Here is a 24549-nt window from a genome sequence, read left to right on the forward strand (position 1 = left end):
TGTGGTCTAGCCCTACAGCAGAGTATTATGCAGCTGTAAAAAGGAATGAAGTATTGGAACATGCTACAACATAGCTAAACCTTGAAAATATCATACAAAGTGAAAGAAACCAGTCACAAAAAACTATTGTATGATCAAACACATTGTATGATTCTGTTTATATGAAATGTCCAAAATAGGCAAATCTATAGTGACAGAAAGTAGATTAGTAGTTGCCAGGGTCAGGGTTGGGGGGGCGCGTTGGGAGATGGGAGTGATTGCTAATGACTACAGTGTTTCTTTCTGCAGGTGATTAAAATGTTCTGGAATTAAATAGTGCACAACTTTGTGAATATACTAAAAATCATTGTAGTGTATACTTTGAAAGGGTGAATTTTATGGCATATGTGGATTATATATCAAAAAACAAAGTATATTCTAAGCAATATATTTTAGACATAGTCTTTGTCAAAATCATATTTTTTAAAATACAAAAGAATGATAAACTCCACATCCAGAATAATAGTTCCTTTGGGTCAGGAATGAGGCGGATGTGTAGAATAGGGGGATATCACATAGTAGGTCCAAGTTTTTGTCTATGTTCTTGTTCTCAGGCTGGGTGATAGATTCATGAGTGAGTGAGTGAGTAGGTAAATTAGCGATCCAATTCTGAATACCCAAGGCCCATTAAAGCAATAAATGCAATCTCTCTCAATATTTCCTGGCAGTCTTACTGTGCTTCTGTATGCAGTACTCTACATAAACTATCTCAAACTTTACTCTCCTTAATCCACCAGTCTTTCACTATTTCACAGTGGATGTGATTTTTTTCTCTCCTTCTCCTCCTATCTAAGGGGAGTCTCTGCTCTAGCAGTGTTGGAGATCCTGGCTTTGCTCTCCTATACGGACATCATTTCATCAAGTATGCCCCTCATTACCGGCTCTTTCCTATAAAATTTTAAGATACTCAAATCTCTCTCATTTTAAATAAAACTCTTCCTGAATCCTGTCTTCGTCCTATGGCTATCATTCTCTCTCCTCTCCTTCAAGACTGAAATTTGTGTACCCTCAGTACATCTCCATTTCCCTGTCATCCACTTCTTTCTACTAATTCCAGCTGACTCTCTACACACCTGTACATGTCTTACTTCAGTTGACACTTTTTGAAAGTGTCTAACTTGAGGTCCTACTCAAGTAGGAGTAGGATACTTGACATTGAACATTCCCTCCTTTTCGAAATGTTCTTTTGATTTCCATGCCACCTTGGCTACTTCTTGATCTCCTTTGCAATGGCAATTCCTGCACCCGGATATTACATCCTCCCAGTTTTCCTTAGAGCTTGGTCCTGGGATCTCTGCCCTTCTTCATCACAGATTGCATTTGATATTAAAGCTTTAATCGCCACTGTTTGATTATGACTCCCAAAATTTTGTTTCTAGCCCACCAGTAATCTGGGACCACCAGATAGAAATTGTTGCTAGCTCAAGAATCTATATTTCACCTGTTCTAACAAAACCCTTCATTTAAATGGCATCTTTCAATGTAAAGGTTTGAGGCTGAACTCTATCCATCCCGTTCTCAAAAAGACAGCCATCACAGCTGAACTCCATTATCCAGTTTGTTCTTAAAAAAAGAACCATCATATACCCTATTCATGTTCTAGAATCTTTGTTAAATCCTGGGTCCAATCATTCTGCCACACAGATCCTGGTATCATATTTTTATTTTCCAAGCACTATTTCTTGTTCTCCAATTACACTTTTTAAATAATAGCATCTTACTTTTGTTGGGTAGATGAAGTAACTTTTTAAGGTCTCTGGAAAGAATTAAGTTCTTCAAGTTTGTTTTTCCTGTTCCCTATGTTGCCTCATTTCTTGAGTTTTTTCTTTGATTTTTAGTCTCCGTCTTCTTTGTGGGAGGCTCTTTTCAAGTCTCTGGTATTCCTCTACTGTTCTCTTCACGTTTTAGAGTGGGGCACAAGTTGACAGGAGGCTCCGTGTGCCTGAGGGAGGGGGTGAATTTTCAACTGGTTAGCTTCACTGTGATCAGAAAAGCAAAATGGCTCTTTTTTTGTAGTATCTTTTCTTGGAGGCAGTTCAATTTCTCCTAAGAAGGATCCTTTAGTCTTTCTCCTGGAGCACATAAGCCCAATGGCCAGTGTTCTGGGAATAAAGTGGGATTGGAAGGCCTATTGCCTGTGTGTGCTCCCTGGGCACCCTGACCTACCACAGCACCTGTCACCCATCTAATTACTTTTACAATGTATGTTTTCACAATATATTGTAAACCCCAAGAGTCAGGGACCATGTCTGTCCTTTTCACATATCCTCAGCTCCCAGCACAATCTGTAGCACACAGTAGGCACTCAAAAATGTTTGATGAATGAATAAATGCTAAGAGCTCTGGGTCAGGTGAACTACAGGGTGGTCTCCGGCAATACTAGAGTTTTGCTTAGGATGCAGGAACCCTTCAAGGATCAGAATCCTTATACCAAGAGCACTTGAGATTTTGCCTGGAATTTGGATCAAGCCACTTGTATTCTTCACATCCCACGTACAGCCTATAGCTCTAAATGTCAGATTCCTTTCCTCTCAGACCTAGTCTGCTTGTTGTGATGACAAAAACACTGAAAATTAACCTGACAAGGGCCAGCCCAGTGGTGCAGCGGTTAAGTTCGCATGTTCCACTTCTCAGCGGCTCAGGGTTCGCCGGTTTGGATCCCGGGTGCAGACATGGCACCACTTGGCACAAGCCAAGCTGTGATATGCGTCCCACATATAAAGTAGAGGAAGATGTGCACAAATGTTAGCTCAGGGCCAGTCTTCCCCAGCAAAAAAGAGGAGGACTGGCAGTAGTTAGCTCAGGGCTAATCTTCCCCCCCCCCCAAAAAAAAAACCTGACAAAATGCATGCCCTTGGATTATGGATGATGTTGCTTTTCCTTGGCTCCTGTGCTTGCATACATTCTAATAATTATCCAAGAAGCTCTCTCATTAAGTGGATATCATTCTTAAACCTTAGCAGATAGCCTGGATAAATAGCTTGCCCTGGGAGGGTAGAACGGGCTTTAAATTCTTCTTCGTTAAGGTCCTCTTAGGTGGTGAAATCTGTTCTGCTAGTCGAGGAGAAAAGAAGTTGCTCTTTGGGGAAGGAGACTGATATATAGACACACTACCTGGCAACCAGCATTTCGACTGAGTGCTTGCCATGCTGAGAAGCACATGGAAAAGAGGCAGAGGCAGAAAGGACATGAACATGAGCTCTAAGAGAGAGCAAGGAGAAAGCCACCCTACAAGGAAGAAAGAAGGGTCCTTGTGGGAAGGAGGAAGAGAGAAGAAAGTGAGGCCCTATGTACGAGTTAGGCTGGGCACAGGCTAAACTGGTATAACAAGAGACCTAACTACACCACGGCTTACAGAAGGCAGAGCTTTATTTCCCTCACGTAACAGTCCAGAGGTGAGCAGTCCAGGCAGGTGGGGTGACGTTGCTCTGTGCATTCTTTCAGAAACCTCCTTTTTTTACTCTTCCATTCCTTAGGGTGTTAACTTTGACTCCCTGGACATGGCTAGGATAGGCACTTTACCTTTGTAGGAGGTACTTTAGAATGTCCTATTCTCTAAGGAATGGAGGAAGTTTGTGAAAAGTCTAGGGAGGGTTAACAAAAACAAACCAAAGAGCCCAGCCCTGTGGCTGAGTGGTTTAAGTTCTGCGCGCTGTGCTCCAGCGGCCCAGTTTTGCAGGTTCAGATGCCAGGTGCAGGCCTACTCCACTCACCAGTAGAGTAGGATTGGCACAGATATTAGTTCAGGGCGAATCTTCCTCAGCAAAAAAAAAACCTCACAAAAAACACAAGCCAAAACCCTTAAATCTTGAGATACTAAAGGAGGCTCACTTACTGAAGTTTACAGTGAGGAAGATTCCACACCCAACGAAATAATACTTAGGTGGTGTTTACTTCTCTAGGAGAGGAAATGACCTAATATTGCCAGTTTGACTCCAATTTTTAAAACAAATACTGAATATTTAATAGAATCTCTCACACCTCAATTTTTAAGCAATCTTCCTGAAAGAGTCAGGAAAAGGGAAAAAGTATGTAATTTATATTGGTTTGCTATACTACTACTAATTACTATTTATCAGATTCCCTTACACTTTAGGAAAAACATAATTTGTAAATACAATGGACCAGATTCATGATCACTGTCGTATCTATAGAGAACTCTAATTTCTTTCTGAAGCAAAACACTGGTTCAAATACGGCCATTTCTCTTAAAAAACTGTTTTGCTTCCAACTAACATACTTGTTTCTATTTTTCTACTCAGGTGCATTTTTTAAAAAGAACCTTCTGAAAAACTTCCGGCAGTTGGATTTGGCGGGAAATTGTGTGAGCAGTGATGGATGGCTTGCCTTCATGGGTGTATTTGAGCATCTCAAGCAATTAGTGTTTTTTGACTTCAGTACTGAAAGATTTTTACCTGATGCAGTATTAGTCAGAAAACTTAGCCAAGTGTTATCCAAGTTAACTTTTTTGCAAGAAGCTAGGCTTGTTGGGTGGCAATTTGATGATGATGATGTCAATGTTATTAAAGGTGCTTTTAAATTAGTAACTGCTTAAATAAAGGGCACTCTAAGCCCATGAATGCTCTGGGGACCTCATTACTTTCAGCCTGGTGATTTAAAAATCTTTGCTCATATAGTCTAAGAGTCTGAAAGTATATGGCAATCCATTATACACCTAAAAATTCTCCTTCTCAACAGTCACTGCCTAATTCACTCCTTCTAAACTTTCTCTTTCTTTCCTGGTATCAGGATGATGTGTGGCACCATCACCTCCTTAGCTGGCCTCTTCCATGAAAATCTACTTCCTTAGTCTCATCATTCAGGTAAAAAGGAGGAAGAAAGGAGGATGCCAGGAAAATTAAGCCAAAGAGGTGGAGGAAGTGGGAGGGAGTTGAATTTGATTACATGTGCAATAGTTCTGTGTCTCACCTCTTCTATTAGGATTATCAGCTACCTGAAAGGGACTCTTGTTCATCTTTGTGTTCCCCTGGGTGTCAAGAATAGCAGGTCCCCAAAATTGGTATATTGCACAGATATTTACTTAGTACAGTGCCTGGCATGTACTGGACTCTCAACAAGTATTTGCTGAATATGAAATAATGAAATTATTGATAAATAGCTATTAAATAAAGAAAACAAGCCAACATTATTTAAAATCTGAGAGAAAACTCAATATATGTTCTTTATTCAAACAGTTTAATTCAAACAATTTGGAATGTAAAAAGCATTTTCTTATATAAGAAGATCAGACCCCCAAATAAGATCAGCATTTTCTAGTCAAGCAAAAGATTGACAGTTTATGAGCAGCTAAATCAGAGGCTTGAAATTCAGGTCCTCTCCAGTTGCTGATACATGTCTGTAATTCCAACTGTGACTTCAGAGATTAAGAAAGAAAAAATAGACCCCATTCTTTTGTACCCTAAGGGTACCCTGTCCTAATCTTTTCTTCAACACTCCAAAACATAATCCTTCCCACAAAGAAATAAGTCTAAGATAAACCTGTTTAGTTTAAACAGATTTAAGTCGAGGCAATTCTGAAATAAAATTTTAAATGGTGTTAGCCTGCGGTTTACCTTCTATTCTCATGGCACCTCAAATTAATGGCTTGGGTGTTAGTGTAGGTAACACTTGGCCTGCATGTTGAGGTAGTCACTGGAAAGAAATTCTGGGCACAATGTTCTATATAGCAAGTGGGCATATATTCTACAGATTTAGTCATAAAATTTTAGAGCTGACAGTTTACAAATCAACTAATTCATTCTACATCCTAACTTTACAGATGCAAAAGCCCAGAGTTGTTCAATGACTTGTCCATGACTACAAAACTGCTTACATAATGGTAGCAGCAGGATTAGAATCTAAATCTTTTGCCTTCAAGTCCAGTGTTTTTTCCGTTATAATACAGTGATTTCTCAAATAGGGTTAATCGCACTCCATGGAGCTTGCTCTTAATCACAAACCATGGGCCGAGTATTTAATTCAAACTTCCTTCTCAGTCTAGTTTCAAGTGACTTTGTGGCAAGATTTACCAGTAAGGCTGCTGACTATAGGCCTATGCTGGCCAAGTTTCTTGTTTCCATATCCAGAACCTGGCCAGAGCTTGGCAAATAAGGCTTCTCTATATAATACTGCATGGACCAATGTCACCTGCAGCTGTTGGCATTATAGAATTTCAGCAACTGAGCCAATTCCTTCAGAACCCACAGGCAACTTCTCAAATAGTGTAGGTGGGTATAAAAGCACCTTTGGTGGGACAAGTGCATAGGTGTTGCCTCTGAATAGGTGTGGAGGAAGCAGGTCTTTAATCTCACACAGAACTGTGTTCAGTACCTGGACAGTTTAAAATCCCATGGAAATGGTGAAGACATGCACAGGGTGGCAGCACATACCTCTGAATCATCACTCAGTACATGGCAGTCCTTCAGATTTCAATGCGTAACCCGAATTCACATTTAGATGAGGACAATGGAGGAAAAATCATCCTGTAATAGTAGACCAATAATAGCTATAGTAATAGTTGGAGAACATAAGACAAAGGACAAGGAAAGGTTGCCTTATTACATTTTACAAAGTTTCATTTTCCCCAGCAGTCAATGTAGTACGGGCTCTGTTTCTTCAGCAGGTCAAATGCCTGAACAGAGCTGCAGATGTCAAAGACAGTGACCAACTCCTCACCAAGCAAGAGTTATTTGGAACATGGTCACTTATTATTGCAGGATGACTACAATTCTGCTTGACAGGGATGGCTTCTTGGATGTTTGTTATTCCACTGTGAAGAAACAGGGTTTGGAAGTGCTGCTCATATGTAAGAGGGTAAGTTGATTCGAGAAACTTGCAAATTCTACAAAAACGAAAATCTTCTCTAGACAGCTGGCTGATAGCCGGAAAAGTCATAAAGCTCCAGGAGTACTGAATTCTAGGAGAAGTGAATCCACTTTCAAAATCCCCTTTTCAAAGCCTAATTATAAAACTCATGATAAAATGAAGAAAACCTTATAGGTAATTTGTGACTGCTGCTTGTTATACTTTTCATAAGTCATACTGGCCGTGTTGGAAAGTCCTTAACATTTGCATTTGGAAAATATGCCAAAAATAAAATAAGCTACATGATTCTCACACTTTATCACAGTTAACAATTCACTATTTTGACAAAGCAAAACAAAATAAATTAGAAACTGCCTGTTACAGATCTAATAATACTGTATTCTATAACCTAAGATCCATTATGTTTTGGTAAAATTATATAAAGTAAATTCAAATTGTTTATGCAACTTTGAAAAGATATCAACTTCCATATTATGTAGGAAATTCCATATATTTCAGTAATATATTTGATATATTTTGTTAATGAGAAATTAAAAAGTCAACCAATGAACAGGTGACAAAAAAGATAAATTCATCATTATGTCATTAATTGATTAAATGTAAGACAGAAAACTGGGATTCTTTCATTGCACATCACCAATGAATTTGGTATTCATTTAACCAAAATAAAACACTTTGAGAACCATGAACTACTTACAAACGTATTGAAATTTTTTAATGAGAAAAACTACTAAAAAACTGATACCTAAAAATTTTAAATTATGCTAGACAGTAGAATATGTTCTAAAATTCCCGATAAAAATTTTGCTTTTACTTTGCAAGACATAACGCAAGAGGACTTCAAAGAAAAAGTTCGGAAAAGCTATAAAAGAGACTTTTACTTTTAGAATGGACACCTTTTTCCTTTCCTGAAATGTGTATCATTATTCAAGAAGCATGTCTACAAATTTCACTGAAGAAAATATTATATTTTTAATGTGACAGATCTACTCTATCAAGTGGCTCTCTTATAAAGGAAATGTCATATCACACTGTAATCAACTACAAAACCAAAGATAGCAATATTCAAATTTAGAGAAACACGCTTTCTAAAGGAAGCCTATTTAAAGCCTGTAACATTTAGAAGGTTCTCATTGCCCCAAACACCTTTTACAAAAATATAGTTTCATTGGTTTCATGAAATGTGAACAAGCCTACTATTCTCTGAACAGTCAATGCAAAGTTGGATTACTAAATAAATTGGAAGTCAAGGAGTCAATATTCCTGAAAAAAAAAAATAAATTAAGTTAGAGTACATCATGGTCTTGGTTGTCCAATTCTATTGTTAGTTCCATATCTACTTGGTATATTTGTAAAACCAGTCCTGAAGCCTTGACTTGCTCCAATTCCTGGAACTCTAAGTCCTTGATTAAGCATGCTGCTATAAGGCGTGTGTCCATGATTAAGACCCAAACCATAAGGTTTTGTTTGTGTGTTTAGAAGAATAACTGGGCTCACATTTTTTCCAGGGGTGTTAAATGAAAATTCTGGAGGTGGACTACTAGGTTTAGCTGGAGTTGATGTGACAGGGTTCGAATCATCAGTAACCTTTAAAGGAGGCATTGGGATTATGTGATGATCTGAAAAGTTTAGAACATTGGCTGCAACAGGCCCAGACAGTAAGGCAGGTCTAATCCAATCATCCTTGAAAATTTGAACAGTCAGGGTAGACACTAGAGTGTACAGCCTGTTGGTCACATGAGCAAGAACCATTTGTTCATTTGCATCTCGTCGAATTCTTACATGCACTGATCCAGCCTAAAAGGGGCAGAATCATAAGAAAGAGACTGCTTAGAGTTATACCGCTAAAAATTCCAATAGAAACAAACATTTTATTTATGATTTGGTTATAACAGTAGTTGGTATTTTCTTTAAAACAAGAGAAAGGTTAATGTCTTGATATTTTTTAAAGACTACTTAGTGACTATTAATGTAAAGAGTTAATGAAGTAATTTGTGACTCTTTAAACAAAACGTGACTTTTTAAAATACAGTCATGCACTGCAGAACGACATTTCAGTCAATGACAGACTGCATATGTGATGGTGGTCCCATAAGATTAGTACCATATAGTCTAGGTGTGAAGTAGGCTATACCATCTAGGTTTGTGTAAGTACACTCTACGATGTTTGCACAACAACAAAATTGCCTAACGACACATTTCTCAGAACACATCCCCATCATTAAGTGACACATGACTGCACTAAAAAAAAAAGAGAGAAATCCATGTAGGAGGAAGACAAGCACATTATGACACAAGGCAGAATATAACTGAATTATACAAAAAATGCACTGGAAGGGCAGAAAAGGTGGGTATTAATTCCAATTGAGGGAGACTTCAAAAGAAGACGGCATCTGATCTAGCGTTGATGGTTAAATGAAATTCCAAAAGGTGGAGACAGGGATTCTAAGCTGAGAGAATATCAATTAAAATGCATAGCATGTATGGGCAAGAATAAGCAGTATTACTAACATATAAAGAAGTACAAATATTTCAGGGAGTAGAAAAAGAAAGAAAGAGAGAAAAGGAAGGAATGAAGGAAGATTACAGGACGGGGGAAACAGAAGGGAAAAAAAATGGAGAGAAGAAAAAAGGTTGGTAACAAGGTTAAAAAGAAAGGTTAGCAGAGTGCTCTAAAAATCATGACAAGGAGTTTGAACAGCAGCAATCACAGAGAAGTAAAATACTCAGGGTTCAGAAAAATTATAGGTATGGTTGATTGGTAATCTGGCAGGAAATGAGTGCAACACTCTAGGTTAAAGATAAGGAGGGCTGAGATAGGACAAATACAGTGCAAGCAGACAGAGACAGATGGATTCATGAGACTCCACGGGTTAGAAGTGGGAAGACTTGATACCCAACTGGATGTAATGGACGAGGGAGATGGATCAAAGATGATCTCAAGGTTTCTAGCCGAGGTTACTAGGAAGACAGAGAGCACCAGGCATCACAATGATGGTTAGAAGCATGCTTATTAACTTGAAAAGACGTTTAGCATACATCATGTTTTTAATGTAGATAATAAAATAGTAGGTACAATAGTGATGCTATTTTGGTTAAAATACACACACACAGAAAAATGCCAAGAATAACAGCACTTATCTCTAGATTGGTAGAATTACTAAGGATTTTTATTCTCTTTTTTTTTGAGTTATAAGTTCTAATTTTTCTATCAATCAAGTACTATTTATATAATAAAAACTTAAAAATATGTAATAAACAAAATTAAATAAAATATCTACAAGAAATTCCACGTTGATTTCTAGATAAACTCAGATTTTCAAAAAAGAAAAAATTATAACAAAGCATAAACTGCACATAAATTAGCCAAACAGCTGCTTTGGTTACAATGTGCCTGAATCTATGATGAGCAGAAATAAGAATAAGAGAAATAAGAAATAAGAGAAATAAATAAGGGGAAATTGTCAATCATGGGATAGAGAAAATGTCTATATTGCTTGAATTTGACTTGTAGTTTATTGCTTTTAGGTAAGACAAGCCATATCTAGAAATCAAGTCATCTTTGATTTCTCCTTTGTTTTGCCACTACCATCTCACAGTCGTCACTATAAAAAATTATAAAATATTAAAGATATTGTATCCTCTTTCAGTCTGATATGGAAATCAAAGTAATTAAAATAAGTGAAAACCATTTCCAAGCATGAGCTTAAACAGAGTTTCCCACAATTATGGTATTTACATTAATCTATGGCTTTAGTGACAACTTTTCTCAGCAGCTCAAAAGCTTGTTTTATTAATTTCCTTGGTCTTAATCAGGATGTTAGATGGCCAAGTTCTGAATTGCTGCGATGATTGTATTTTTTGTGTTTATAAGCCACCTAGCTAAATAAATACCTGTCTAGTAACTATATCAGTGCAATGAAAAGAATGATTAGGAATGAACTACATTACTGAGACAATGTAAATTGGTATAACCATTTTTGGAAAGCAATTTGGCAATTTGCATCAAAAGCCATAAAAAATGTGAATATCCTCCGACTCAAAAAACCACTTCTAAAAATTAATCTTAGGCAAAAAGAGGAAGATTGGCAACAGATGTTAGCTCAGGGCCAACCTTCCTCACCAAAAAAAAAAAAATAATAATAATCTTAAGGAATAATCATGGGTATATGCAAAGATTATTCCACAAAAATAATCTGAGCCTTGCTTACATGGGAAAAATGGCAAACGACTTGTTGATTAGGGGACTGATTAAATAAATTACAGCATATTCATATAATACAAAACTCTGCAGCCATTAAAAATCACGTTGGGGGCTAGCCCCATGGCACAGTGGTTGGGTTCAGGGCACTCCATTTCAGTGGCCCAGGTTTGTGGGTTCAGATCCTGGGCACAGACCTACACCACTTGTCAGCCACATTGTGGTGGCATCCCACATACAACATAGAGGAAGACTGGCACAGATGTTAGCTCAGGGCTAATCTTCCTCAAGCAAAAAAAGAGGAAGATTGGAAACAGATGTTAGCTCAGGGTAAATCCTCCCCAGTAAAAACAAAAGAAAACAAAACAAAATTATGTTGGGATTCTTGGAAGACAGCAGCAGTGGTGGTACTTTTTTGAAATGCCCCAAATATCCTCATAAAAAGAGAAATTAAGACAGCAAATCCAAAACCTACAGACAACATCTACAAAAAAACTAAATAACATGGCACCCCAAGAAGTAAAAGCTATAAGACCTGCCACCTATCAGCATCTGTGGAGAAGGAAGCATTAGGGATCTGACTGACCTAAAAACCCCAAAGCAGCTAATCAGTACTTAATGGAAATCTAGGACAGTGAATTCGAGAAAGGCAGGTGGGAAGCTGGGAGGGGTTCTGCACATTTCAATAGTGGGTGAGTACACTGGGTCTGCAATAAGATATGAAGAGCTGCAGTAGTCTGAGCCCTGTGAGGTCTCAAAAGTAACCAAGCAAAGCTCCCTTCCAGTACAAAGCCCCACGTTAAGAGGAAACAACTGGGAAGAGAATCCAAACTGAGCAGCACAGTAGAGACAAAGGATAAAGAAGGTTCAGATACAAACGGGAGAGGAACAGAGCCAGGAAAAAGAAAAAACTCTCTCTTCACAGACTCACTGAAGAAAAAGCTCTAAAACCAGGAATTCAGATACACTACCCTAAACTCCTCCTTATTATAAAGTCCAGGAAAACTGCTATCACATAAAAGGGAGCAAAAAAAGGACTGAATCCAAATCCCACACAAAATTATTTTAAAAAAAGAGAATACAGGAGCCAGCCTGGTGGTGTAGTGGTTAAGTTCACATGCTTCGCCTCGGGAGCCCAGGGTTCGTGGGTCCAAATCAGAGGCATGGACCTACACACCACTCATCAAGCCATGCTGTGGGGCGTCCCACATACAAAATAAAGGAAGATTGGCACAGATGTTAGCTCAGGGCCAATCTTCCTCACCAAAAAAAAAAGGGGGGGGGGGGGGAGAATACAGAACAGATTATAAAAGATGACCAGAAAGATTTACCTACAAAACTGATGAGAATTAGTGAGCAGGATGCAGTCTATACAGAAACTGATACATAATAATGTACACCTGAAATTACATTATTATAAACCAATATGATGTCAATAAAATAATTAAGGAAAAAAACTGATGAGAACTATAATGAACTTTTCCAAAACAGCCAAAAAACATGAAACAAGAACAATATAAATCAGAATTAGAAAACCTCAGAATGAGATGACAATTAGAAATAGAAGAAAAAAAAGCACTTCAGAGATGAAGACTAAACTAGAAAGAACATAAAAGCAAATAAATATGTAGGTATAGTCTAAGATAAATAACGTATAGTCTAAGATAAATAAAAAGTGAAAAGAAGGAAAGTTTTAAAAATCAAAAGGAAGTTGAGATAATATAATAAATTGAGATAATAATTGAAGGAAAGTAACAAATATAAAAGAAAGGCAAAGATCCAACATACTTATAATAGGAGTTCCCAAAGAAGGAAATCAGAACAAGAGAACAGAATAAATATTTAAGAACTATAATTAAAGAAAACTTTCTTGAAAGTTTTAAAAAAATCTTTTTGAAATAACATTATTGGAAGAGTATACTGCATACCTGAGATAACTGACTCAGCATGATCAACATCAAGTCATATTCTAGCTACAGGACTTAAAAAAAAAATTGGGGGGGAGCATCCAGGCAAAAAGATCAAATCATACATAAAAGGGAAAAAAATCAGACTATAAGTCATTAGGCTTTATTACAGCAATGTTTTGTGTCAGAGGTAGAGGGAGTAACATATTTAAGAAACCCAAGGAAATAAAATAAAATAGTCAGGATTTTATATCCAGCCAAACTGACTTTTAATTATTATGTCCACAAACTGTTTTCAACATTCAAGAATTTAGGGACTATTTTCCCCAAGGGCCCTTCCTTAAGAATTTTATGAAAGAATGAGTTTTAGACATCCAAAATGACTAGAAAGGGGAAAAAGAGAAGAAGGCAGAGAGGAAGCATCCATTTTTCTACTAAAAGAGCATAAAGCTGAAACCAAAGGCTGCAAAGTGGTGACATCATTGAGCTGTTGGACCAAGCCTAATCTGGCTACCTCAGAAATTTGTGTTATGTTAGAAAAATCAAATCCTATTTGTTTTTTAAAAAATGATATTGTTGAAGAGAAATATTAAATGATATAGAGGGGCTGGCCCCTTTGCCGAGTGGTTAAGTTCGCGCACTCTGCTTTGGCGGCCCAGGGTTTCACCAGTTCAGATCCTGGGCACGGATATGGCACTGCTTATCAGGTCATGCTGAGGTGGCATCCCACACAGCACAACCAGAGGCACTCACCACTAGAATATACAACTATGTACTGGGGGGGCTCTTGGAAAGGGAAAAAAAAAAAGACAGAAAACTGTTCATGATATATTAAGTGAAGAGAACAAACTATAAAACAGCATGATCTCATTTTCTAAGGAGAGTAAAGGTATAAATATAAATACCAAAATATCAACAGCAGTTTTCTCTACATAATAAGATTATGGTGATTAAAATTATTTTCCTGTGTACATTCCTCAATTTTCCTCATCATTCCTGACATAGGAATGAAACTATACCATAATAAAGTCTTTCAGGGAATAAGGTCTAAATTGCATTAGAAAACATGGAACTTTATGCTGAAGCAATCTGTGTTATTATAACTCTTTAACATATTCAGCAAAATCTCCAAAATTAGAACTGCAAAAAAAAATAATAATTGCACCTTTCACTTTTGCAGCATTTTCATATTTAGCAATGTATTACTATGGATGTGTTTTATCTAGACAGCCCAGTAGATCATTAATAGTAGTTTGAAAGAAAAAGAAAAAGAAAAACAGCCCTCAATTAATCTTAATTAGGTTACTGAATCCATCTACATTTTAGACTCTATTGAACAGAAATGGGAATCAAAGACTCTATAAAAATTTTAAAGAAACACTTCTTTCAGTTTTAAAAATGATAAACTATGTTTTAAATTATAACTAAAGTAATATGTTGAAAACATACCAATGAGCCAAAACCTAGGGTCCAAAAATGCTCATTTCGGACTTCCAAAACTCCATCCAAGGTAGATACCTAATCAAAAAGAAAGCAATAGGGTTGTTTGTATTTGACAATTCCAACACAGTTCAGTCACACTATGGACTTGCTCTAAGCATAGAAAGGACATGGCCAAACCCCGCACAAGGACACTACTTAGCCAAGAGAAGTCCCAGATCACTCACTCAAGGTACCATTTCTACTCGTTCAGTACTGAGACTAGGCCTTATTTTCCCAGTCTCTTGTCTGCACCAATCCTTCTAGAGTCAGGTCTTTACTCCTCCCGTCTCCACCTTGTTCAACAGTAAGTGTATGGTTCTTTTCATTTTATCAGTATGACATATATTTATATCCAGCACTTGTGGTATCAGATTTTTTGTTTTTTGTCTTCTCGATCATTTCTTTCTCTGGATTCCTTCTAACAAATTTCTGCACAACATAGGATGATATTTGGATGTGGGCCAAAAGGAAATTCCAAGGCCAGATACATAGTGTGTGGCCCATTGGTACAGAGGCATAGGCTCTACTAGATGAGACAAGTAGCCAGCTACACTGGTAAAAGTGGCCTTTGTGATACTGACAACTAATAGTTTAAAATACTCTCAACAGCCAAATATTTCAATTATCTTATTCCTTCATTAGTTAACAGGCGGAAATTTATAACAATACAAAATCTAAACCTATAGATGAAGATGTTAGGTGGTAAAGCAATCAACATATAAAAGTGTCCCTTTATGGGCCAGCCTGGTGGTATAGTGGTTAAGTTCACTTGCTCCACTTCGGCAGCCCAGGGTTCAAAGGTTCAGATCCTGGGCGTGGACCTGTATGCCACTCATGGGGCCATGCTGTGGTAGTGTCCCACATACAAAGCGGAGAATGATTCCTCTTCAGGCAGAAAGAGGAAGATTAGTAACAGACTTTAGCTCAGGACCAATCTCACCAAAAACAAAAGAGTGGCCCATTAACTTAATCAAAACCCTAGGTTTGAATATAGAATCATAAAAATCACAGCATTTATATAGCTAATAGGGTGGTCTTTAGACCATTACCTTCCACATTTATTTCAAGTGAATTTGGCTTCCAGCCTGAGCAATTCCTCAAATTTTTCAACTTCTGTCACTATGTTATATATCCTACTATGTTATTAGAAAGAACACAAACTCCCCTAAAATAAAATTGGAGATAGGACTGAATAAAGTATCATTTGTACCCACTCCTTGCATTCTCTAATTATAAATTAAAATGATTTTATTTACTATTCCATCTTACCTCTCTGATAAGTTTGTCCAACTGACCAATAACATGGGGTGGTGTTGTCTGGAGAAAAAATAAAATAAAATATGAATCTAGGGAGACAAAAATTTTTTTCAATATTGGTCCTGAAACAAAAAAAATGGGATTTTATACCAGCCTTGGCCTTGTTTGACATGTGCCCTATCCTGGTGTAGGGAAAAGAGGTTTTTACTGGCCCCACTAGTGGGGCAACATCAGGAATCATCCCACACTTATTTTTTATCCCACAAAGGAGCTGTTATCTCTGGAACCATATAAGCCTTAAAGAACCAACCAACAAAAAAATCTTTAAGAAAGTACCATTTTGTATACGGCACAGCACTATACAACTATGATCTTATTGTTATTACTGCTTCTGCAGATGAAGATTCTACCCGTAGGTTTTAGAAAAGGCATGAGGGGAAGAGAGAAGGAAAAGTAGTGCTCGCACACACATCCAGTCCTGGGAAACTACCTTTCTATTCAGGAGCTTGCACAGAGGTGTTCCTATTGTTTCAATAAGTAGTCATTTTGTCACACTTAATTTTAAGTTTGTAATTCAAAAGTCTCACTGATTCAAGGACAGGAAATAAGAAAACAACTGTAACCAGATTATGCAATAGCCAAACTACATTTATTAGGGGAAAATAAATATCTAAAAAAATTTTTAAGTAACTGTTTTTACTTGAAACATTATTAGAGGCAAAAATGTTTTAATTGCTAATTTTGTCTTACCTTATAAATACAGCAAGATTTGTATCTATTTTATGGCCAATATAATTTCATCTGGTTCTTACTATATAAATTTTACAGATTATTGCTTGGTTTTATTTCTAACAGGGCCCTTTAGTGGCTAAAAATTTCACTATCTGGTAGAGGAACACACAGTTTTATATCTGGCGAAAGAACATGGCTGATATTAGCATGCATACTGAAAGACCCTTACCTGGAGTAACACTTTCCCACTGTACACGCTCATGGGATACATGGTGCCAAACGTCATCAGAGCAATGGCTATGGCAGAGGCAGTGTCTACAGCAAAATAATTACTAAAGGGAAAAAAAAAATTCTAAATCTCAAATATATGCCTCACTGGGCTTCTTATAATTCAATCCACTAATTACCTAAAGCAACAAGACTGTTTTATCACAATTGACCACTACTGGCAATGGGAACATCTCAAAGGAAAGTAAGTTTTCAGAATCCTTTCTCACCAAAGTTTGACGGAAAATAACAAATAATTATGTTAGTGTGAAGAGAGAGGATGAAGGAAAATAATGTGGGCATTTCCTACTATGTATTTTCAGTCAATCTACTTTTCAACTGGAAAGATTTCATATATAGTCATTTGTTGTGACAAATAAAAACTTCCATCTAGTAATTTCTGATAGAGACCTATGGACTTCATCAGTGATTCTAACAATTTTCCTGTAAACAATAACTTTCCAATAATTACTATAAAAAATTTTCAAATTCCCCAGGAATTTCACAAGGTTAAGACACAGTCCATGCCTCTGAAATGGCAGGAGACACATGTGAAAAACATAATAAAGCACTGTGGGTACAAAGGAGAAGTCCTACAGGGTAGCATGGATGCACAAAGTAGTAAGTGACAAGCCTACTAGGATAGGGATAATCCAGAAAGGCTAAATATAAAAAGAAGTGACATTTGAGCTGAGCTTTCAAAGATGAGATGATGGGAGGAAGATTTTGTAGACAGTGAAAGCAGCACGTCCAAGGGCATGAAAATCCTGATGCAGCAACAAAACTATGAACAGTTAAGTATAGATAGATGGATGGCTAGTAAGGGTGGTAGGGGCTTTATCATGCTAACAACTCCTAATTTTTTTGAATATGCAAAGGGGAGAATTTTGAAACAGGAAAATACTAGGTCCAGACTTGCAATTTTTAGTGATCACATTACTAGCAAAACAAAATCTAACTAGAGATGTGTGAAAATGAAAATTAGAAAACCAGAAGACTATTTTAATTAGGCCAAGGAAATGATGATAAAGGCCTCAATTTGGGCAGCAGCAATGAGAATGGGAAAGAGGGGACAGATAAATAAATATTAAACGGAAAGATCAAATGAGACTAGGTGACAAGACTATTGTTTACAATAGCCAAGACACAGAAACAACCTATGTATCCATCGACAAATGAATGGATAAATAAAATGTGGTATGAATATACAATGGAATATTATTCAGAAGGAAATAATACCATTTGCAACAACATGGATGGACCTTGAGGGCATTTATGCTAAGTGAACTAAGTCAGACAGAGAAAGACAAATACTGTACGATCTCACCTATATGTGGAATCTAAAAACATCAAACTCATAAGAAACAGAGAAAAGATTGGTGCTTGCCAGAGGTGGCGGTTGGTGGGGTAAGGGAAATGAGTGAAGGTGGTGAAAAGGTACAAGCTTGTAGATAGAAGACATGCAAGTTCTGGGGATGTAACATACAGCATGGTGACTAGAAAAAAACCAAAAAACAAAACAAAACAAAAATCCCACAAAACTAGGTGACCAATTAGAACTAGCTTGGGGAGAAGCAAGAGAGCTAGGGAGGACAAGTAGGTATTTAAGAATGCATTGGACTTGCTCAAAAAATTAAACACTGAATTATCATATGATCCAGCAATTCTACTTCTTGGTATATACTCACAAGAATTGAAGGCAGGGACTCAAACATGTTCACAGTGGCATTATTCACAATAGCCAAAAGGTGGAAACAACTCAAATGTCTATTGATGAATGAATTGGCAAACAATATGTGGTATGTACATACAATGGAATGTTATTCAACTTTAAAAAGGAAGGAAATTTTGACACATACTATAACATGGATGAATCTTAAAAATATTATGCTAAACAAAATAAGCCAGATACAAAAGGATAAATATTGTATGATTTCATTTATATGAAATATGTGGATCAGTCAAATTCATAGAGACCCAGAAAGTAGAACAGTGGTTGCCAGGGGTTGAGGGGAGGGGAAAATGAGAAGTTATTGTTTAATAGGTACAGAGTTTCAGTTGGGGAAAATGAAAAAGTTCTGGAGATGGATGGTGATGATGGTTGCACAACAGTGTAAATGTACAAAATGCCACTGAACTGTATGCTTAAAAATGGTTAAAACAGTAAATTTTATGTTTTGTACATTTTAACACAATTTAAAAAAAGAATGTAATGGAATAGATGGTAGTAGCATTCACTGAGATGGGAAATACAAGAAAAAACAGTTTGGGGGATAGGGAAAATAGGTTCAGTTGAGGCAGACATGAATAGAAGTCAGTAAGATATGCCTTTGGGAATTCAATAGTGATCTAGACTAGAAATAAAGGCCTGGGAATCACACAGAGTTAGTAAATAAAAAACAAATAATTGTATGTGATCTCCCAGGAGAGTAAGAAAAAGGATAATTAAGGACAGATTCTAGTAAACACTAATATTTAAAGGGTAGGGAGTCAAAGAATCATACGTCATAAAATATGAAGCTTAAAAAGAAGCTGTAAAGTCTATTTCCTAAAATGCTTGTACTGTTGTTGTTGTTTTTAACTACTTCACATCTAATTAATTCCTCTTCTCTTCCCTCTCTCAGCAACAGCAGCTGTGGCTTATCTCCCTTTCATTGTCCTCTTCTCAGTTTCACTCATCAGGTCAGCAGCAGGGAATTTAAACAGTTTTCCAGTCTGCATTATAGACTATGGTGAAAAATAATGAATCCAACTCCCTTAATTTTTCAGATGAAGACTCTTGAGGACAAGACTTGACGGAAGTTACACAGGTCATAAGCAAACATGCTAAAAACTTAATTCCTATCCATTCCACTGTGACCCTTAAAAGTCAGGCCCCAGGAATGGAAACACACTTGACAGCAATAAAAAATACTTACTTAATTTCAATTAGCATATATGTAATACAAAGAGCAAATGCTCCAGCAAGATCAATCAAAACAAATGGATTCATTCGAGGAAGAAAGATACTGCTAAGTCCTGGGATAATTCCGCACAAGCTATGAAAAAACAAAAAAGAGTATTCATTAGCAGAACTCATGTAATCAGAACTTATCAGTAACACTGATAAAAATCCTATAAAAGATGACTCATATTTTAGTATCATATAACGTATCTTTTAAAGAAAGCAAAGAGGATTTGGAAACAAAGCTTCTCACTTGTAAAGGTCTCTTTTGTATCATCAATTAAAAAGTAAAGGGAGGATAAGACCCTGATTCATCTAGTAACCTCAGCAATGAATAATGTAAGTTCCCATGACAGATGTATTTCTTGTGTATTCCTTTAAAAATTATGTACATCACAAAACCCCATAATATCTTACCTTCGACTAAGATCTGCAACATGCTCTTGAAGCCAACTTGTACTAGCAGCTTAAAGAAGAAAACACTTAAATTATCTATATAGAATAAACCACTACTGGAAACACTTGATTTCTTTAATTTAAAAAACAAATTTGGCAGTGACCAGATAACACTACAAAAGGACATGTTCCTCCTCATATCTAGACTTTTTGCTCTTTTATGCCTTTAAGATACTAAATCAAAAGAATTTTAACTACAATATATAGCTGACCTGAGGGAATTAGTGAACTTACATATGTCATCGTTACCATTAATTTGACGTTTTAAAGTCTCTGTATACTATAAAGCAGAGCTTCCTAACCAGTGTGCTGAGAATGGGTTATAGGTACACCTATTAATTCCCACAGCTCTCAGAAAGGCCAAGTGGGGACCTGGCTACCTGCAGATGCCTGCCAGTTACTGTCCCCGGATAAGTAGCCTCCAGGCTCAAGCATTACATTTATCCCAGGTGCTAAAGGAATATTCATTTTTTTATGTGTACCATGATATAAAAAAGATTGGCAAGCCTTATACAAAAGCAGTATAACAGAGCAGTTAAGAGCAGACTCTGATGCCAGAATATCTGGCTTCAAACCCGGCTCTGCCCTTAACTGTGTGGCCTGGGGCACATGATTTAATCTCTCAGTGCCTCAGCGAAAAATGGGGATAATAAAATTATTTACCTCATATGGTTAGAGGGAGAATTAAATGAGTTATTCTATGTAAAGCATTTAGCACAGTGTTTGGCAGACAGAATGTACTCAATATTATTTTCCATTCAAATTTCAACCGATGTCACAAATCTTGATGTTGCTGGGAACTTTCATTTCCAGCTAATGAAAATACAAACTAGATAACCTTTCTGAAAATAAATTTGGCGATATATATCAAAGACTTAAAAATGTTGTGTTTTTAACTCATTTATAATTTCTTCTCTGGGAATTTATCCTAAGAAGAATCAGAAATGCATACAAGAAATTTGATATAAAGAAGCTGATTATAACAGAAAAGTTGGAAACATTTAAGAATAGACTAATGTTAAAAAAATATTGGGGCCAGCCTGGTGGCATAGTGGTTAAGTTCACACACTCCGCTTCAGCAGCCCTGGGTTCATGAGTTCGGATCCCAGGTGCGGAGCCATGCTGTGGAGGCATCCCACATACAAAACAGAGGAAGACTGGCATAGATGTTAGCTCAGGGACAGTCTTCCTCAAGCAAAAAGAGGAAGATTGGCAACAATGTTAGCTCAGGGCCAATCTTCCGCATCAAAAAGAAAAAAAAAATTCATGACAGTATTAAGTAAGCATTGAAAAGTCATTTTTTCAAAGCGTATTTAATGAAAGGCTATACTCAAGACATAACACTAACTGAAAAAAGCCAGACATAAAATTGTAAATACATACAATTCTAAGTATGTAAAAATATACATATATGTGCATAGAAAAAAATGAAAGGAATAAAAATGTTAACATATTATCTCTAGGCTGTGATATTATCAGCATTCTTCCCTTCCTGTGTCTTTCTGATCTTTACCGAGAGATATCGTCTCTAAATCTTTGTATCTTTTTAAAATTTCTAGAGTGAGCATTATACTATTTTAATAATTTATGAAGTTTTTTCAAAATAATTCTGGTCATCGCAAATACCATTATTTTCTACTTCATACAGTAATTCTTAAACTCTAATTCATACAAATGCAAGTCATACTTCATGACACTCATGAAGTTGTTTAAACTTGAATGAGCATTTCAGAAAGCTTTCTTCTCTCCACTGACCGGGTGTTCAAGTCAGTAAGAATAAAAAAGACCCTCATCTATCTCTGCTTCAAAGCGTGGGTCTGTGCAGACAGCCCGTTTTTGTTTTTACCTCACTTCTCCATCAATCAGTGGTTAACCCTTTGTGGGTTAGTGGGATTCCAAAACACTGAAATTACTGAAAAAATGCCAATAATTTAGACCACTGAAGTGAAAAATCAGTCTGAATTTATACAGATTTTGAAATAAAAGAATATTTCAAAAAAATGAAACTTTGCTACTTTCAAATATACGCCCACCCACCACTGCCAGAGAAGCTCTTGGGAACAAACTTATTTAATAACAGAATACAATTATTTGCAATGAGCACATCAACTATTCTAAGTAAACTGATGCTTCTAAAATGCTTGCAATAGACTTTTTGTAGGTAGGTTACACATCTAAAATCTCACTCATGTTATTTGGTAATTTTTGAATGTCAAAGGTAATTTTTCTTTTTTTGAGGAAGATTAGCCCTGTGCTAACATCTGCCACCGATGCTACTCTTTTGCTGAGGAAGACTGGCCCTGAGCTAACATTCGTGCCCATCTTCCTCTACTTTATATGTGTGATGCCTGCCACAGCATGGCTTGACAATTGGTAGTAGGTCCGCACCCAGGATCCGAACCAGCAAAGCCCCGGCCGCTGAAGTGGAATGTGCAAACTTAACTTCTGCACCATGGGGTCTTTATCACATATAATTCAATATATATGTCAGTTATGCCTGTTTTTAAATAATACATTATTTTAAAGCTTGAGATAATTAGATTTTGTTTCATAATTCTGTTTAGAGAAGACAAGAACCTTTGGGGTAATTCTCTCTTCTCTTCAGGATATACTTTCTTGTTGATTTATGAGTTAATGAAAAAAAAAGACTTGTTTTTCTGATCGATTAATTGGATTTTTCATTACTGGTAAATAAAAAACATACCTTCAGAGACATAAGCAAAAGGTTTATTCCGAACAGACAGCATCGTGAACAGGTTGAAAGAAAGAGCCACAAAAGTTCCAACTAATAATCTTCCCCTAAAAAGAACAATAACATTCATCATTTTTTCTTGGTAATATCAATATGTAATTTCAGCATGTAGAGAGACTAAGAGATGGGAAGCTGGAGTGGTCTGCTTCAACAGTTTGGTATTGGCAGAAGGAGAATCTGAACTTGGTTTCTAGCCCCATAACCCATGTACTGTCTAATGTTGCTCCATCTTGCACAGAAAAAAACCCATATTCTTAGCATTAACAGTCTCTTCTTACAGGTAATTGCTGTTATAAACTTGTATAAATGCTAACGGCATTTGGTTTACAGCACACTGGACAGGTCAGACTGTCCTGAATTAGAGTGATCAGAGTAAGTCCACAGAGGTGGCAATTATGTGGTAGATAATAACAATTCCACCTTTTCTACTAAAAGATTTTTGGGGATCAAATTTTAAATTACAGAAGACCAGACAGGGTTGGCTTAGTGGATTGACTTGGCCTGGAAATAATGAGGGACATGAAGCCAGGGTAGAAAAACCTTTCTGTGCAGCATAAAAACATAAGAGCTTGGGAACAGTTAGGGTGAAGAGAAGGAGTCTTGGGATTTGGGCATTTTGTTTGTGAAACACAAATATCAGTGAAACATATATGGCCACACTCTGAACTCTGATATTGGCCAAAGTAACCATTATTTAATAGTACACCAATTAACAAGTGGGAATCAAACTTAGTAGTAAATTATATATTACGTCAAAAGCAAAATCTTACGTGTGTATCTCTGGCTGCTCTAAAAAGCGTTCTGCACTAAAAGAAAGAAATAATGTATTAAATAAGTCCTATAAATTATAAAATTAAAAAGCTTTATTAAATATATAATTAATCTAGTAAGTTCACAAAATCTTTGAATATGAAACCAACTGTTGATTATTAGCAGTGATGAGGCAAGGAGACTCGTAATTATCCTCAATATGTAATGTCAATCTTTCTCTATCAAACCTATTTCAATGGGTTTGTACTAAGCATTAAAACATGTGAATCCCTTCCTTTCTTTTTTTTTAAAAGATTGGCACCTGAGCTAACAACTGTTGCCAATCTTCTTTTTTTTTCTGCTTGTTTCTCCCCAAATCCCCCCAGTACATAGTTGTATACTTTAGTTGTAGGTCCTAGTTGTGGCATGTGGGACGCCACCTCAACATGGCCTAATGAGCTGTGCCATATCCACACCCAGGATCTGAACCCTGGGCTGCCAAAGCAGAGTGCACGAACTTAACCACTCAGCCACGGGGCCGGCCCCTGAATCCTTTCCTTTCATTCACACCTACCTATGGTTGGATTTAGTAGCATTAAAGAGGGTAATAAAAGAAGGGAGAAAAATCTGAAATGTAAAGAAATTGTACTATCAAAAAAACTCCAGTACTGCTCATCTTAATTTGTATACCTTTCAAACCACATATGTCTTACTGGATTCTTTCATGTCCCCAAAGGTGGCATAGGTGGTCTTTACAATGACAGTAACATCGTATACAAATGTACCTTTCTTTTAATATAAAGAGAGCTCCCAATTGTGCCAAGACTGTGGAGGCAAATACAGCTAGGACTTCTAATCTTTCAAATCTGAAATCAGAAAATTAGATCAGCATAATTCTTTCAGTTCACAAACCAGTATCTCTAGAACACATTTGCAT

At 36.7% G+C, this 24549-nt stretch overlaps 2 protein-coding genes across 4 annotated transcripts in view; one reads left to right on the forward strand and one right to left on the reverse strand.

Annotated features, from left to right (window-relative positions):
* NLRC4 (NLR family CARD domain containing 4) overlaps window positions 1-4604 on the forward strand; it is a 44218-nt gene extending 39614 nt beyond the window's left edge. For both annotated transcript variants that reach the window (XM_046660479.1, XM_046660481.1), the window contains exon 9: window positions 4302-4604. In XM_046660479.1, the coding sequence (XP_046516435.1) occupies window positions 4302-4594 (293 nt within the window). In that variant the 3' untranslated portion in view covers window positions 4595-4604. The remainder of the gene's footprint in view (window positions 1-4301) is intronic.
* A 593-nt stretch (window positions 4605-5197) lies between these two features.
* The window catches only part of SLC30A6 (solute carrier family 30 member 6), a 45741-nt gene continuing 26389 nt past the window's right edge, over window positions 5198-24549 (reverse strand). For both annotated transcript variants that reach the window (XM_046662597.1, XM_046662599.1), the window contains 9 exons: window positions 24398-24478; window positions 23633-23668; window positions 22815-22909; window positions 20072-20120; window positions 19629-19748; window positions 16673-16775; window positions 15724-15771; window positions 14422-14490; window positions 5198-8661 (listed from right to left, as the gene is read on the reverse strand). In XM_046662597.1, coding sequence (XP_046518553.1) covers window positions 8161-8661; window positions 14422-14490; window positions 15724-15771; window positions 16673-16775; window positions 19629-19748; window positions 20072-20120; window positions 22815-22909; window positions 23633-23668; window positions 24398-24478 — 1102 coding nt within the window. In that variant the 3' untranslated portion in view covers window positions 5198-8160. The remainder of the gene's footprint in view (window positions 8662-14421; window positions 14491-15723; window positions 15772-16672; window positions 16776-19628; window positions 19749-20071; window positions 20121-22814; window positions 22910-23632; window positions 23669-24397; window positions 24479-24549) is intronic.

Source organism: Equus quagga, chromosome 5, assembly GCF_021613505.1.
Source record: "Equus quagga isolate Etosha38 chromosome 5, UCLA_HA_Equagga_1.0, whole genome shotgun sequence".
NCBI classification, from domain to species: domain Eukaryota; kingdom Metazoa; phylum Chordata; class Mammalia; order Perissodactyla; family Equidae; genus Equus; species Equus quagga.